At 32.9% G+C, this 14,814-nt stretch overlaps 2 protein-coding genes across 2 annotated transcripts; one reads left to right on the forward strand and one right to left on the reverse strand.

Annotated features, from left to right (window-relative positions):
* Window positions 1-1,123: 1,123 nt before the first annotated feature.
* On the forward strand, window positions 1,124-4,875 carry LOC114411485 (bidirectional sugar transporter SWEET5). Its single transcript, XM_028375150.1, has 6 exons — window positions 1,124-1,216; window positions 1,402-1,438; window positions 1,520-1,736; window positions 1,828-1,989; window positions 2,470-2,589; window positions 4,513-4,875. The coding sequence occupies exons 1-6, from the start codon at window positions 1,174-1,176 to the stop codon at window positions 4,612-4,614; spliced, it is 681 nt and encodes a 226-aa protein (XP_028230951.1). The 5' UTR covers window positions 1,124-1,173; the 3' UTR covers window positions 4,615-4,875.
* Window positions 4,876-5,723: 848 nt separating this feature from the next.
* Window positions 5,724-12,609, reverse strand: LOC114411951 (serine/threonine-protein kinase STY13-like). Its single transcript, XM_028375702.1, has 6 exons — window positions 12,047-12,609; window positions 11,407-11,528; window positions 7,561-7,757; window positions 7,289-7,463; window positions 6,466-6,600; window positions 5,724-6,346 (listed from the first exon to the last, which is right to left on the reverse strand). Exons 1-6 carry the CDS (start codon window positions 12,384-12,386, stop codon window positions 6,140-6,142), a joined length of 1,176 nt encoding a protein of 391 aa, XP_028231503.1. The 5' UTR covers window positions 12,387-12,609; the 3' UTR covers window positions 5,724-6,139.
* Window positions 12,610-14,814: the final 2,205 nt, after the last annotated feature.

Raw genomic sequence — 14,814 nt, forward strand, 5'->3', positions numbered from 1 at the left:
AAGATAATTAATAGGTGATTAGTGATATGAACTGAACTCCCTCAGCTCCCCCCATGCCTACGACGTACGTTGTCAACATGTGTGATATCCAGATTATTTTGATGAACTGTGTTCTTTGTTTATGGGTGTTTAAAACTTTAGAGGTAATACATGTTAAGGTTAAATTTGTTTAGGCTTATTCCTATCTTGCCAAAACCTGACTGGACCACATCAACTGGTTGGATCAGCTTGATTGAGAATAGGAAACTATATCTAATTTGGAAAAATCATGTATTAATTGAATTAGTGTAAAACTAATCAATCCGGCCGGTTTAAACTATCTCAGTGAAAAATGACTTTCTTAATTAAAAATACAATTTTACGATCATGAATATTTATATAAATTATATTTATTTAGTTTATAGTGACAATGAATAGTATATTATATATTGTTGAATATAATGTTATGACATTTGATTTGGTTTCATATTTAATTTTGAATAATATATGTTATGAGTTATGATAATTTTCCATTTTTAATATTATAAAGTTACAAAAATTATGTTATTTTTTTAATATAACTTAATAGATTACATAAAAATTACAATAATATTTTTTTAATCACGGTTAAATCATTAATTTTTAAGTCATTATTTTCGAATCAATTCAGTTATCGGTCTAATCTTAAATATCTTTGGTTTAGATATACTATAATTAATACTATTTGACCTATAATTGAGCACATTCTGACTTTAAGTTAATCTCATAATACATACATTGTAACAAAAAAAAAAGTCATTTTTTCCTTGTATATATCCTACGCTACGATCCATTTAAATAATAATGCAAAATCAATCCTTCAATATTCTCAAACCTCGTGATTTTATGTTTGTGGCTAGCTAGGTATACGCCCCAATTTTGTCTGATAGTTGGTTAGGCAGTGAATTGCGTAGAAAGAGAACTTGCTTGTGGCTAAAACTCAAGTTGATAAGTCAGCACTTCAAACCTAGCTAGTTTCTTGCGGTCAGAACACTTCACAACCCACAATTAGTTGAGTGTTGGGATAACTATATTTACCATATTTTTAAGTACAAAAGTAAGAAAACAAACTTATTTGGTAAACAATTTTACTTTACTTTCTCAATTGGTTTTCACCCGTTTCTTTGATCAGTTTCTTCTTCGGATGTTGCAGTCATGGTTGACACTGGAGCAATAAGAACTGTCATTGGAGTAATTGGTTTGTCTAGATAAACCTCATGGCATTTCATGATTTTTTTATTTATATATATAATATTTTTTCATCTAATAGAATCACGAAAAAGAAGAAGGACAAGGAACAATTTAATTAATACAAGATCTAAACTAAGCATTTTCGTTTAAGAATGAAGAGTTTCTAATATACGCACTTTTATTTATTTGCAGGAAATGTCATCTCCTTTTGTTTATTCATGTCTCCCGTGTAAATATCTCTCTCTTTCCTTTCTTAATGGATGGACAAATTAGCAGTAAAATTAAAATGACAAATATTTGTAATTTGCAGACCTACATTTATATCAATATGGAAGTCAAAATCAGTGCAAAATTTCAAGCCAGATCCTTATATTGCAACTATACTCAATTGTGGAATGTGGTCAATCTATGGAATGCCCTTCGTAACTGAAGATAACACTCTTGTCGTCACAATAAATGGTTTTGGCTTCTTCCTTGAGATCTTCTACGCTCTCATCTTCTTTGTATATTCAACCTGGAGCAAGCGGGTGAGAAACAACCGCTCATGCCAAAGCCTCTTTCTTTCTTTATCCTTTAACTTAATCTAATTGTTCTTTTTCCTAATTTAACCAATTTCAGAGGAAGATCATCCTAATCTTCCTGGGTGAACTCGTCTTCCTTGCGGTAGTGATATTTCTAATCATGACCTTTCTTCACTCTGCCAAGCAAAGAAAGGTGATTGTTGGGCCTATATGCATAGTCTTCAACATCCTTATGTACTTTGCACCCTTAACTGTCATGGTACGTGTATTTAAATTTCTCTGTTATATACTAATAATAAACTTAATTGCACTTTTGTTCCTTAGGTATAATAATTGTTTGGGTTTTGTCTCCAGCTTCTAAATTGTGCAAATTGACTTATCTAAATATATATTATAATTTGTGATTTTTATTTTTTCCATTAGTTTTCCATTAAATATATAAATGTTTTTAGTGACGTAATTAAGTCACAATACCATATTTGTTGGACAATACATCATTGGTACCCTATGTTTAGTATTACATAAGTAAAATCTGATAAATATATGTAACAAAAGATTAATGGAGAAATCAAAGCTGCATAATTACAATGTGTTCATGCAATTAGAACCGACCAAAATTGTATAATTATGTGTTTTTGATTTTATTTTCAGTTTATATAATAATATATAGTTACTTTTCCTACCTATCTGTTTTTTTTTCTTTCTCATTTTTAATTTTAACCCCCACAAAAATGAGCAGCGACAAGTAATTCGAACAAAGAGTGTGAAGTACATGCCTTTCTTACTTTCGTTCGCCAACTTTGCCAATGGAGTTATCTGGACGACCTATGCCTTACTTAAGTGGGATCCATTCATCGTGGTAATTATTATTATTGTTCTTGTATTTTTTTTTTACAGAATTATTATTGTTCTTGTTATCAGTTATTACTTATTACTAAATTTATTATAAAATAGCACCCCCATCCCCCAAAAAACAATCTAAAAAAATTAACATTTTTAAGAAAGGATTTATATCCCAAATATGTAACAAATAATAATTTTGTTTAGATTAATATATGCATATAAATTTTATGTCAATAAATTAGTTAGATAATAATTTATGTGAATAAGTGATTGTATCAACTTTAGTACAGTTAATTTAGGGTTTATGGATTAATTGTTGTATTCGGGATAAAATGGGTTTGAACTCCTTCATCCAATTTCTTTCCCAAATTCCTCTTCACTCCACCCCAATATTTGCGCCATTAGTTCATTACCTATGTTGCAAGCATGCAGATAGGATACCAATAAATTATATGGGATAAGAGATTCTTTTAGAAAATCTAGCATACGAAACATCAATATAAAGTGCAAAAAATATAAGAGAATAAAATTATATATATATATATATATATATATATATGAACATGACCTAATTATAAAAATATAAAAAAAATACAAATAAGCATAACTTATAACATAAAAATTAAAATGTTAAATTCTTTAACATAACAAAAAAATCTCCAAAAAAAACTATAATAGGTAAATTGTTCAACATTCAACATTATAAAATTTAAATATCACTATAATATCACACTTTAACAGTTTTAATCTCATTATTTTTTCTATCTATTGTCAATGAAAAAAACCCTTAATCTTTTTTTTTTGGTAGTGTAAGCAAAACAAAGACTCCAAATTACTTGTAGTTACAGGCATTGATCAGTTTCCCATTAACAGCGGCCTTGTATTTTGCCTACCCTGGACTGTTACCAGCTGCATAGTTTTGGAGCATATTATCACAACAAAAAAAAATTAATTAAACGCTTGAGAGGAACAGTGGAGAGAAGCATTCAGCAAAAAAAGATAAAAATAGAGAGAAGCAATGCAACACAAGAATTTGCTGGCATGTTGTCCTTTGATGTTCTGTGTTAATGACCAGAAAATAGAGATAATGAAGTGAGAGGTTTTTGAGAATTGGAGACAGGAGGAACAAAGAAATCGTTTTTCAAGAATCAAGTGTCACGTGACCTAAGTAAATAAATCTAAGTCTTTAAATTTAAATAAAAATAAAGGATCCAAATTAAGAGTAATATTTTAAATTTTCTCTTAGAGTAAGTAGATCTTTATAATCCTTCATCTTTTTTGTTTTTTGTAAGCAAAACAAACAAAGAAGAAAAAAAATTACACCCTTAGGTCTGGGACACTTAGAGCATCAGCTGAACCAATATCACCATAGAAAGCAAGGATTCAAGACCCATTCGCGTTACGAAGCAGCCCACCAAAATCCGCAGGCTAGCTTATTACCATGACAGCTTCCATGCACATGCAACGCTATCTGATTACCAGAAGCTTTAATACACAAGATCCATCTAATTGTAGTTCTTAAAAAGAAAAGAGTGATAACTTAAAAAATGTCAGCTCCTTTAAATAAACCACATCCATCTACACCAGTGTCTTAGATTTTCCCCGTATATCCTCGTTGTAACTCTTAGTTACTCTTACTTGAGAGGAGACAAATATTTGTATGAATAAAAATGGTTACAGATCTCACAACTTGAAAAAAAGATCAAAGTATAAGCATGCAAGAACAACTTGAAAAAATTAGTTAGTCCATAATTCACTTTTTAAGAAAAATACAACATTTTTTGTTCGTTGGACCAAAAGTATGTTTCCATACACACACAAACACAAACACTAATTGCATATATCTAAAATTAAGTATTCATTATTTTTTATTGTGAAAAATGAATGATTTTAGATAACCATGATTCTTAACTAATTAACTAAATTTTTTAAATGGTAGATTCCCAATGGCATTGGAACAGTATCCGGGTTGGTGCAGCTGATCCTCTATGCCATGTACTACAGAACAACCAAATGGGATGAAGAAATCGATTCCGTATGAATACCATGATTTCTGCTTAATTGGAATATTGAGAGAATGAAAGATGGAAAGTTAAAGGAAAAAGAAGCTGTCAACAACACCGCCCCTTCAAAGAATAATTTATTTTTGTACTTTTGAAATCATAGCATTGATGAAATCGTTACAGTCGTTAATTGTTGTATTGTTGTTGGCCTTAATTTTTTTTATAGGCAATGTTAATTTGTTAGAATGTTATGACTTTAATGATCAATGAATATGTCCATTTGAGCTCGTCAACATTTTTTCAAGTATGATACGATAAGCAGCGGGTCATGACAGCAGAGGACAATGACATATACTTAGTCAGTTATTAGCTGCTACTTACTCAACATTTTAATTATATACTTATATATTCTTTAATGTTATCACAAACAACTGGGTGATTCAAGTGTTATATATCTGTTTTTTTCTTAAGTAAAGCATCGAGTTCCAGCTGTGAGAAAAAAAAATCCTTTTAAAAATTTAATTCTATCGTTTAGCTCGAATAAATAAAACCCAAAATCGTTCTACCAATGCTAGGAAGATTAATGTCTTGAGTACTTTTCTCCAATACAAGTCATTTAAAATTGTTCAATCCTATGAATTTATTTTTTAACCTTATATCCATATATAGTAGTGCTTACGGCACATAAGATTCGTATGGTTTCGTATAATATTATTTAGTACTTGATATCATTTTCCGTCCATATAATTACAAGAGTCATCTCAGTTTACTGTTTTCAAATATTTGTACAAGAAACACCGAAATCTTACGACTAGTGTGTACTAAATGTAAAGTCAGTGGTGTTGACGAAGGACCAAGTTTGATGGAAACTAGAAAACTCTGGTCTTGAAAATTATTGAGTACAAGTGGCACACCAACTTATTTTGGACGACTAGTTGAAAAATAATACTAGTTTTTTTATTCGTGCAAAAACTCGTTTTGTCCATGCAGAAACTAATTTTGCTTGGGCGAAAACTAATTTTTTTTTTTTTGCATATTGTTAGCTGATAAGTATACAAGGCCTAAAAAGTGTCATTAATGTGTTAGAGAACAAAAGAGTGCAAAGGTTCTTTTGAGTTATGAAAGTTTGTTACGAGAGAACTTGTAATTAAGCGACCAAAGAGGTTTTATTTCCCATTCAATAAAAAGCTTGTATTGTTTACATAGCAAATGGATCCAACTTAATCACATCAATTATGATTGCGAGTATGCAATAGTATAATGAAGATCCTGCATGTTACAAGTCCAATCTGGCAACATTGCCACCAAGCTGAAAGTAATACCCATACCCACATAACCCAAACCAATGTGGGGGAAAAAAAAGGTAAAAGAAAATCAGAGGTACAGTTTTACACACCCACCAACATATTGACATGTCACCAGCTCCTCCTAACTGTACCCCCTACTGTGTATTTGTCTCATCTAGTATCCAAATGCTGCTTTCTCACTATAGGTACAAATTGATTCTTCAAATAGTGAAAAATCATTATAACCAAATTGTTTGCTGGGCTAACAAATAAAACATCAAGGCCCTCTATGCTTGCGGAAGCAGAAACAACCCTGCTGCTGATCAAGAGGGATCATACCTCCACCTTTGGATGTGTCAATGGCCTCCAGCATGGAAACTACCTCATCCATCTCCGGCCGCTTATCGGGACTGGCATCCCAGCACTTCTTCATTACATTTGCCAGAGAACTCGGGCAACATCTTGGTACTTCTGGTCTTAAGTTCTGAAATTCCAACAGAACATAATAATGTTATCAAGATGGATTCACAGACACTGAATCCACAGTGATAAACATGCACTGCTCAAGCGAGAAAACCAATCAAAACAGAGAAGAAAATATACCTGGCGAACAACAGCTGAAGTGATTTCTGAGAAACTTAGGTCAGGATATGGCATGTCACAACAATATATTTCCCATAAACAGATGCCAAAACTGTACACATCACATTTCCTGTTATAGGGGTTGCCATTTAAAACCTGAAAACCAACCCCGTTGGGAAAATAAAACATAAATAGTCAATTACGAGGGGCTTTCACTTTTTGATCAAATAAAATACTTTCATCTCATCTTTTTCTTTTCTTATTCACAGTTTCACACACTATATGCTATCACATGAAGGTAATCATTTACCCTTGTTCCGGAATAGGGTTTCTCCTAGGATTAGTGATCTCCTACTCTACAGCATAAAAGTGTATTCTGCTCTTGCTCTTAGGTGAGGCATGATTTATATAGAGCTCTCTAATTATGGTAAGATAATATTACATCCTATCTCCATAAATCACGGATTATATCTTATCTCCATAAATAATGGAGATAAGATATAATTCGGGTAAGATATGTTTGTATATGATTAAGATATATTTAGTAAATGACAAGATCTGGCGATAAGCGGTCTATTCATGATGATCGGTCCAATACCTAGGGAGTTAGATCGGCCCAATGGAGACCGGACAGTACAACCCTCATTGAACAGCTCTAAGAATGAGATGGAGATTGAAGACACTTATCCTCGCTTAGAGGAAATATTGGGCTGGATACACTAATTCCCCATCAAATGAAATCTACGTGTACACTGCATGCCTTTGCACTAAGGCTACCACTGTCACACAAACTGGTACAATAATTTCTAATTTATACAGGATTTTACAGGTAATGACTACACACCTCTGGAGCCATATAACCAAGAGTACCAGTCTCCCCAGTCATATCATTAGGATTTGATGCCTCAACACGTGCAACCCCAAAATCAGCAATTTTAACTGTGCGTGTCTTATCCAATAGCATGTTCTCTGTCTTTACATCTCTATGGACAATCTTCTGGGAGTGAAGATAACTCAGCCTGTAAAACCAAGTGAATTCAAGTTGAGTAGTTACGCAGACAAATTACGATAATTATTGCTCCCAAACTGCTAATCCACAATTAGAAAAGAAAATACCCTCTTGCAAGATCAAGTGCCAGCTGGATGACAACTTTAAAAGCTAACTTCCTCCTCCTGTTCTTAATTAGATATTGTTTCAAATTGCCTCCAGCAAGATACTCAACAACAACACAACAGACATTGCTTGGCATGCCAATTAGACCATTATCAGTTTGTATCTGCAATTCTGAAGACCCCATTGTTGCCCCTATAAACTAAACATGGAAAATGTAAATGGTGAAAAAATCTAGGGTAGAAAAATGTTTGCAGAAAAGTGCATAATACCCTTTGGAAAGAGAAAACAAATTAACTGCAAATATCACAAGATTGAACAGGAAAGAGAAAATGTCATGAAGAAAAGTAGCAAAACAGGAAATAGGGGCAAGATGACTATAATTATTCTACACATCTACATGCATCTTTTGTACCAGAAAATATTAGGACAAATTGACAGAGACCAGAGCAGGACACCCCAACACACCAAATGAATGGACTTAAATTTAATAAAGATACAGGATATCTCAAAAAAAATACCATGGGTTAAATGGGAAAGGGAATGCGTATCAAAGGAAGCGGGGGGGGGGGGTGTTCTTGGGATTAGGAACATGAAAGAGTTCTACCACACTGTTAGGCAAGTGGAGGTGGAGGATGCTCTCCGACAAGGAGAGTCGGAGAGCTTGTGGTGTAAAATTCTAAGATCAAAATATGGGGAAGGTAAGGGGTAATGGACAAAACACTAGTGTATGGCATCATAAGTGGGTATGTGAGGGTACTCTAGTGGAGAAGTATCAAAAAGAGAGCAAGATACAGGCGTGTGGTGGGTGGAGGGATGGGGTATGGTCATGGCAGAATTGGTTGGAGTGGGAAAAACTGATGGTAGAAAAGTTGATGGAGGAGGTGAGTAGTTTTCGGTTAGTTGAACAGGGTCGGTCTGGATTCTTGGCATTGAAATACCTGCACCTCAGGTGAGTACAGTGTCAAGAACGCATATCATTTGTTAATTTCCTATCATGCAGGGATGGAGTATGGGGAGGAGTTCTTGCAATTATGACAAGTTCCGGTACCATCACACGTGCAGGCTTTTGTTTGGCATCAATTGCTTGATTGGTTACCAACAAAAAACAACAAAATACTATTGGATGAGGAGGATTTGAGATGCCCGTTCTGCAATGCATGCAAGGAGAATGCCAATCATTTGTTGTTCCTATGCAGGTTCTCGACAAATATTTGGAACAAGTGCTACAATTGGCAGGGAGTGGAGATGGTACAGCACAGCGATCCTCGGAAGCGCTTTGTTCAACACCATATGGGAAGCTTCTTGAAGAAACCAGCAAACTTGGCTTCGGCAGTATGGTGCGAAACAACATGGGTCCTATGGCAGCACCAAAATGGGATTATCTTTCACAATGAGAGCCTTGATGTGGACAGAGTTTGGGACTTGATTGTTAGCAAATCATGGGCTCAGTCAACAAGTAAAATCAATACTTTATCACACTCATGGCATGCATTGGCAACTCTGCCACGAGTATGTATTTTGGGGTAAGCAACTAGTGGGGGCTTCGCTTTCACGGATTGGGTCAAAGAAATTATCAGTATACAAACATTCACACTTCAAATGCTATTCATAGGGGAGCAACATGGATACTGGTTTGACAGGGGGGACATATAGTATTATTGTAACGCTTGTTGGGGGAAGGGATTGGGGGCAGATAGGATTTCTTCTCCCTTTTTGCAGGGGTCTCAGGATGTTCATTTGATTATTTCACATTTATGAGCACACCTGCATATTAATGTTGCATAACCACTTGCTGACCCTTTCCTTATCTTCTGTTTGACTTTTTTGTATTTTGGGTACATCTAGTATCTCTATTAATATCATTCTTTTTTTGGCTGATAAAAAAAAAAAAAACAGGATATCTCAGAAAAAGATTGATGTTAGAATGTGAATTTTTTTTCCAAAAAACAGATCCACCATAAACAATAGAAACCTGAAGTCTAGAAGCTTTAATTGTATGTAAATTTCAAAAAATGCTAGCAAGCAGGTTTATTTATTTACAAGCTTTGTTCAACAGAACCAGGGATGCTGAACCAAATGGAAAAAGCTTATTCACATTTTTTTCACCCTGCAATGTGAAAGACTAGTTCAAGTTCAGAACACTCTGAATTTGTGATAAATAATGCATAAAATGACCACATATCAACACCGACTTCTTTCTATGTGAAGACGTCAGTGTTCATTTTTAGATCAATGAAACAGATTAACAAGTTAAAAATTAGAGTCCTATCCTTCTATTGGAAAGGTCGAAGTTAAGTTACTGTTCTATAATCAACTCAAAAGAATAGGCTATAGTCAACAGAGATCTCATCAAAACTGATTTATTTAAAAAATGAAAGAAATAAACACCAAATAAGTTAAAATATATTCAACAACAGATTATCTGAAAACTCTTTAATTCAAGCACTATATCCTTTTAATAAGGATAGTATACGCAACTAAGCCACAAGTTAATGCAATGGTGCTTCTGTGAAGATTATCTACCAGCAGTCTCAGATTAATCTATTCCAACATACATATCACAACAATCTCAGATTATGAACAAGGAAACAATAAGAGAGGAAAACAAATATATGACAGTTAAGCTCATATGTTGTGAATAAACTTCAATATTATAAGATTCATATATTTTTAGTTCCATAAAATACTTGTATTTCTCATATTTCAGTATTTGGCCAATAAAGATTTCTAGAATACCATTAAGGTAAGCGAACTGCAAACCTTATGCTTTTAAAACCAGTGTTATCAATTGCAGATTACAGAAAATGGTGGAAAGCCAATAATTCGCAATATCAGATAGCGGATAGCATCGTGGCCAAATAGCAGAAGTCACATAATGGTTGAAATATATGATATATATCAATTATATATGAATAAAAAAGAAAGTTGTATGCAAATAAAAACAAAATGAATAAGAATTGGCATAATATTAACTCAAAAGTCCAATTGGCAGGAAACTTGACAGAGATAACAAGAGGATGCAGCACGCATGCTGCAACCACAACACCTATAGCAGCCACAATAGTGGACCAGAGTTGCAATCGCGGATCCAGGGAATTTCGCAATGCAATAGCACTATAGCGCCACTATTGCGGCTATTTAACAACACTGCTTAAAACAATGTGCATGAAATTTTTTAAACAACAATAATAATGGCCATCATCTGCAAAAAAGAAATCCCTTCCACAATTGCAAGAAAATTCAAGTTGAATGTAAGTGAAAGAAGAACATACAAGGAAGGTGGTACAGTGGGGATGATTTAGTTAAGAAGGAAATTCCTGAAATCTGAAACCGACAAAACTTGATATCCTTGAGAATTAAAGATTTAACAAAAGACCTAATCACTTGAACCCTTAGGAAGATATATAGCGTGTTTGAATACACATTAGTTTTACGTTGAACATAAAAGCTTCATTTTCCCCCTCTCATGTTTGGTCATGTTTGGTGCAAAGGAAAGCGTGAAATGCCATTGATGGAGGTTCAAACGCTTAAACAAATAAGCACATAATTAACTCATTATATACAAGTATGCAACAACAAAGAAAGTCTAAAACTGAAAGCAGATATGCATAGACATAATATGCAAAGGCATACTTATGAAGGAGGACTGATTTGCATTCTATTGAAAATGATACTCTCAGCTGATAACATAAGTTCATAAGACTTCAGATCGAAGAAAGTTCTATGTTTAGATGGATCCCTCCACCCAAATAAACACAATTATATCAGCATACACAACATTGAAACCACAAGCTCAACAAATTAAAATTACAATAACACAAATTGATGTTGAAGAAATTGAAATTAACCTTTGTGACATTGGGGTGATCAAGTTTATGCCAAACAGCAACTTCCTGGGTAAACGCTGCCCTCAGGGAGGCAATTTCTGCTTCTGTCCTTTGACCTTCTTCCCCCCAGTCCAACAATTTCACTGAGCATTAAGTAATCACAATAACTGTGATCAGTTAAATGCAGAAAAGGAAACCACTATCTCTACCCAAAGAATAAATAATCAATGAAGCAAAAACACTGTACTATTAATTATATTCACCACACCGTAAGACCAAAACCACAACGGGGGATCTCATGAATTTTAAGACACTAAAAGCATCATCCAAAATTTTTACTGTTATTTCCACAAACTCAACCTCACACTAAATCCTAGTAAAAGTCAACTCTTCACAAGAAAATCCAGAGGAGCAAGGGAATTAACTAATTGGAGGAATTTAATTCAAGTAATAACTTTGCTGAAGAAATTAAATGGTTAACCCACCGATTGAAAAAAAAAATTAAGAAAGATAACTAAAAAAACATTTTTAAACAAACCCTCATACTTTAACTTCGGTGGATAGAGGAATTATGCATCTAAATCTGATAAGCAAACAATTGATCCCAAAAATTCAATTTTTTTTATAAAAAAAACACGCCAAAAAAGGAGATAAAACTGACCAGCAACATCTTGGGTATCATAGACACCACGATGGACAGTGCCAAAAGTACCACGAGCTATAACAGTTTTGATGATGAGTTTAGAAGGATCAATCTCCCAATCCTGCTTTTTCTTCTTGAAGTTAACCCTAGCAGCAGAAGAAGCATGTGAGAATTTGGGAGAAGCAGTGGCACTGGTGGTGTGAACATGAAGATGAACATGATCAGCATCTTCTTCCCCTTCAGAGCGCTTTTTCTTTTCTATGGTCAACACCTTGCTGAGGTGCCTCTCCAACTGTTCATCTATGCTCTTCAGATCAATCTGATCCGCTCTCACAAACCCATCACTGCTTTCCTTCATCTTCCTCTATGCCTCTCACAGAATTTTTTAAGAAAAAACACAGACAGAGAGAGGGAAAGGGAAAGAGAGAAAATTTATGGTCGTTCGTAGATGATGAAGATGTTTCAGTTGGTGTTGCTGTGTTGCTTGTTGTTGTTCATCATCTTCTTCTTCCTCTTCCTCTTTCTCTTATCCATGTGGCCACATGGAATTGCCTGCTCATAACGTGTCCCCCTGACCCACTTACATCTCTCTTCTCTTTCCCTTTCCATATTTTATTTATTTATTATTATGTATTTTTCTCTTTGTTGGCCGTATATAGTATATACTATATATCATATAGTACACGTTTATGGAAGAAAAAAAATGTAATTAGGGTCTGAAAACTGAAAAGGAAAAAAAAAAAAGAGTGTACAAATAAAAATAGTAAAATAACTAACTTTCATCGTGCAGTTATCAATGAATAATATAAAAAATTAAAAATAATAATGTTATTTTAAGTATAATTTTGATAATATAAAAATAATAATGTTATTTTAAGTATAACTATGTATAAATTATACAATTAAATATTTTAAAATTATAAATTAAGGAAATATTTGTTTTTGGTCAAATTTTAAAATTTAAACATTTTGTTTTCATTTTAAGAAATATATTAGTTTTGGTCTCGCAAATTAAATTTGACCGGAAGAAAATGACACATTATTCACTACCACGGATGATAATAATGTTATATGAATTTAGATGCGTCCTAAACTCCTAATAGTTTCATATCATATGTTTAAGAGAAATTAAAACTGAACTTTTACATATTTAAATAAATTAAAAATATATTTTTTGTATTATTTGTCTGACATTATCAAAATAAAATTGAGCTACAAATTGTTTCACATTGTCCTAATACGAAATTAACATTGAAGGTAAATAAAGTATACAACAAAATTAATAACAATGTAGTAACTCTGCCGTCGCATGACGCAATAAATTGACATTTTTACCCATTTTCTAAAAAAATGCGTTTAATTTATGGAATTTTCCTATTTTGAAATACTAGGAATATTTTAACCTTAATTTTACTTAAATGTCATCCATTAATAATAATAATAAATTAAAAGTTACATCGTAAATGTTGTCATGTTTTTGGAAGAAGCATTATCATTGGCCTTGCCATGCTTTTCAGTCGTCACCCACCTTTGGTAGGAGATGTATTATCACCGGCATTGAATATGACGACTAGCTTTGTACGTGTCTAAATCACCAATGAATTTTATTGAAAAAACAAAAGCAAAACTCTTATTCTCTTCATCATCGATTGAAAAAAATATGATGGATTGTTTGAACAGAAAATTAACCAGTTGACCTAATCCTACGAGATTAATTAAATGCAGAGTTGCCAATTGTGCTTGCAACATACAAAATTCCAAAACGATGTTATTCATATTTAAATTTCTTATAACACTTTCAATGATATTATTTTCATATTAAAAAAAGTGAAAGAGAAAAGGATAAAATAAAAAAAATAGAAGTAAAATAGATCGAGTGAAATAGAAGGTTGTCTAAATTAATAGAATATACAGTAAACAAATGAAAAACAAAATCCTTTTACTTATTTGAATGAGATGAACAGTGAATGAAAATAAATAACTAAATTGTATAAATTAAAAAATACTTTTATACTATTTAAAAATAAAATGTAACTAAAAAATTGTATATTTTATTATACTATTTTTCTTAACACAATTGTTATTTGTTTATTTTATGTTAAAAACTATTTAATTGTTTAGAAAACTAAAACAAAAACAACCCCTTCCTACGTACTAAGGGAGGAGTCCTTTTGGGTAGGTCTAGCAAAAAAAATAAAAAACTCTCATCTCAAACAAAATAGTGAAAAATTGATTTTTTTTTATGATTTCTCTATTTTCATTAAACCAAAGAAAGGATAAAAAAAAAAAAATCTAACAACACTTGGTTGTGGGTTCAATCCCCATAGACAGTGCCAATATTCAATGGAAGAATCTAAAATACATTTCTGCCGCAAAGATGTGATGTAAATCTCAATTTTAGACAACAAAACATGATATTAGGTAGCATACTTGCAAGCACTCCAATGATCGAGAAGTCGGGTTTAGAGGGAGAAGAGTGACTAATTAATGAGATCTTAGTTTAATTTATTTCATATTCAAGAATACTTTTTTTCGTTCATATATCTAGATTTGAACAACAAAATTAGTAAGATAGTTATGATCATGTTAACCTCCACTTGCTTTAGGGGTCACGTATAGCACGCATGTCGATCTCCTATCCAAGAATTATGTCGATATATTGAGGACCAAACTCGCATATTTGAGCTAGGGTATGAACTGGTAAGTAACGCTTACATCATAAAACTAATGAATAATAAGTGGCAATTTATTTTGTTCAATCAATCTCGTCAGTGCTTAGATGAATG

Source organism: Glycine soja, chromosome 5 (assembly GCF_004193775.1).
Source record: "Glycine soja cultivar W05 chromosome 5, ASM419377v2, whole genome shotgun sequence".
NCBI lineage: Eukaryota > Viridiplantae > Streptophyta > Magnoliopsida > Fabales > Fabaceae > Glycine > Glycine soja.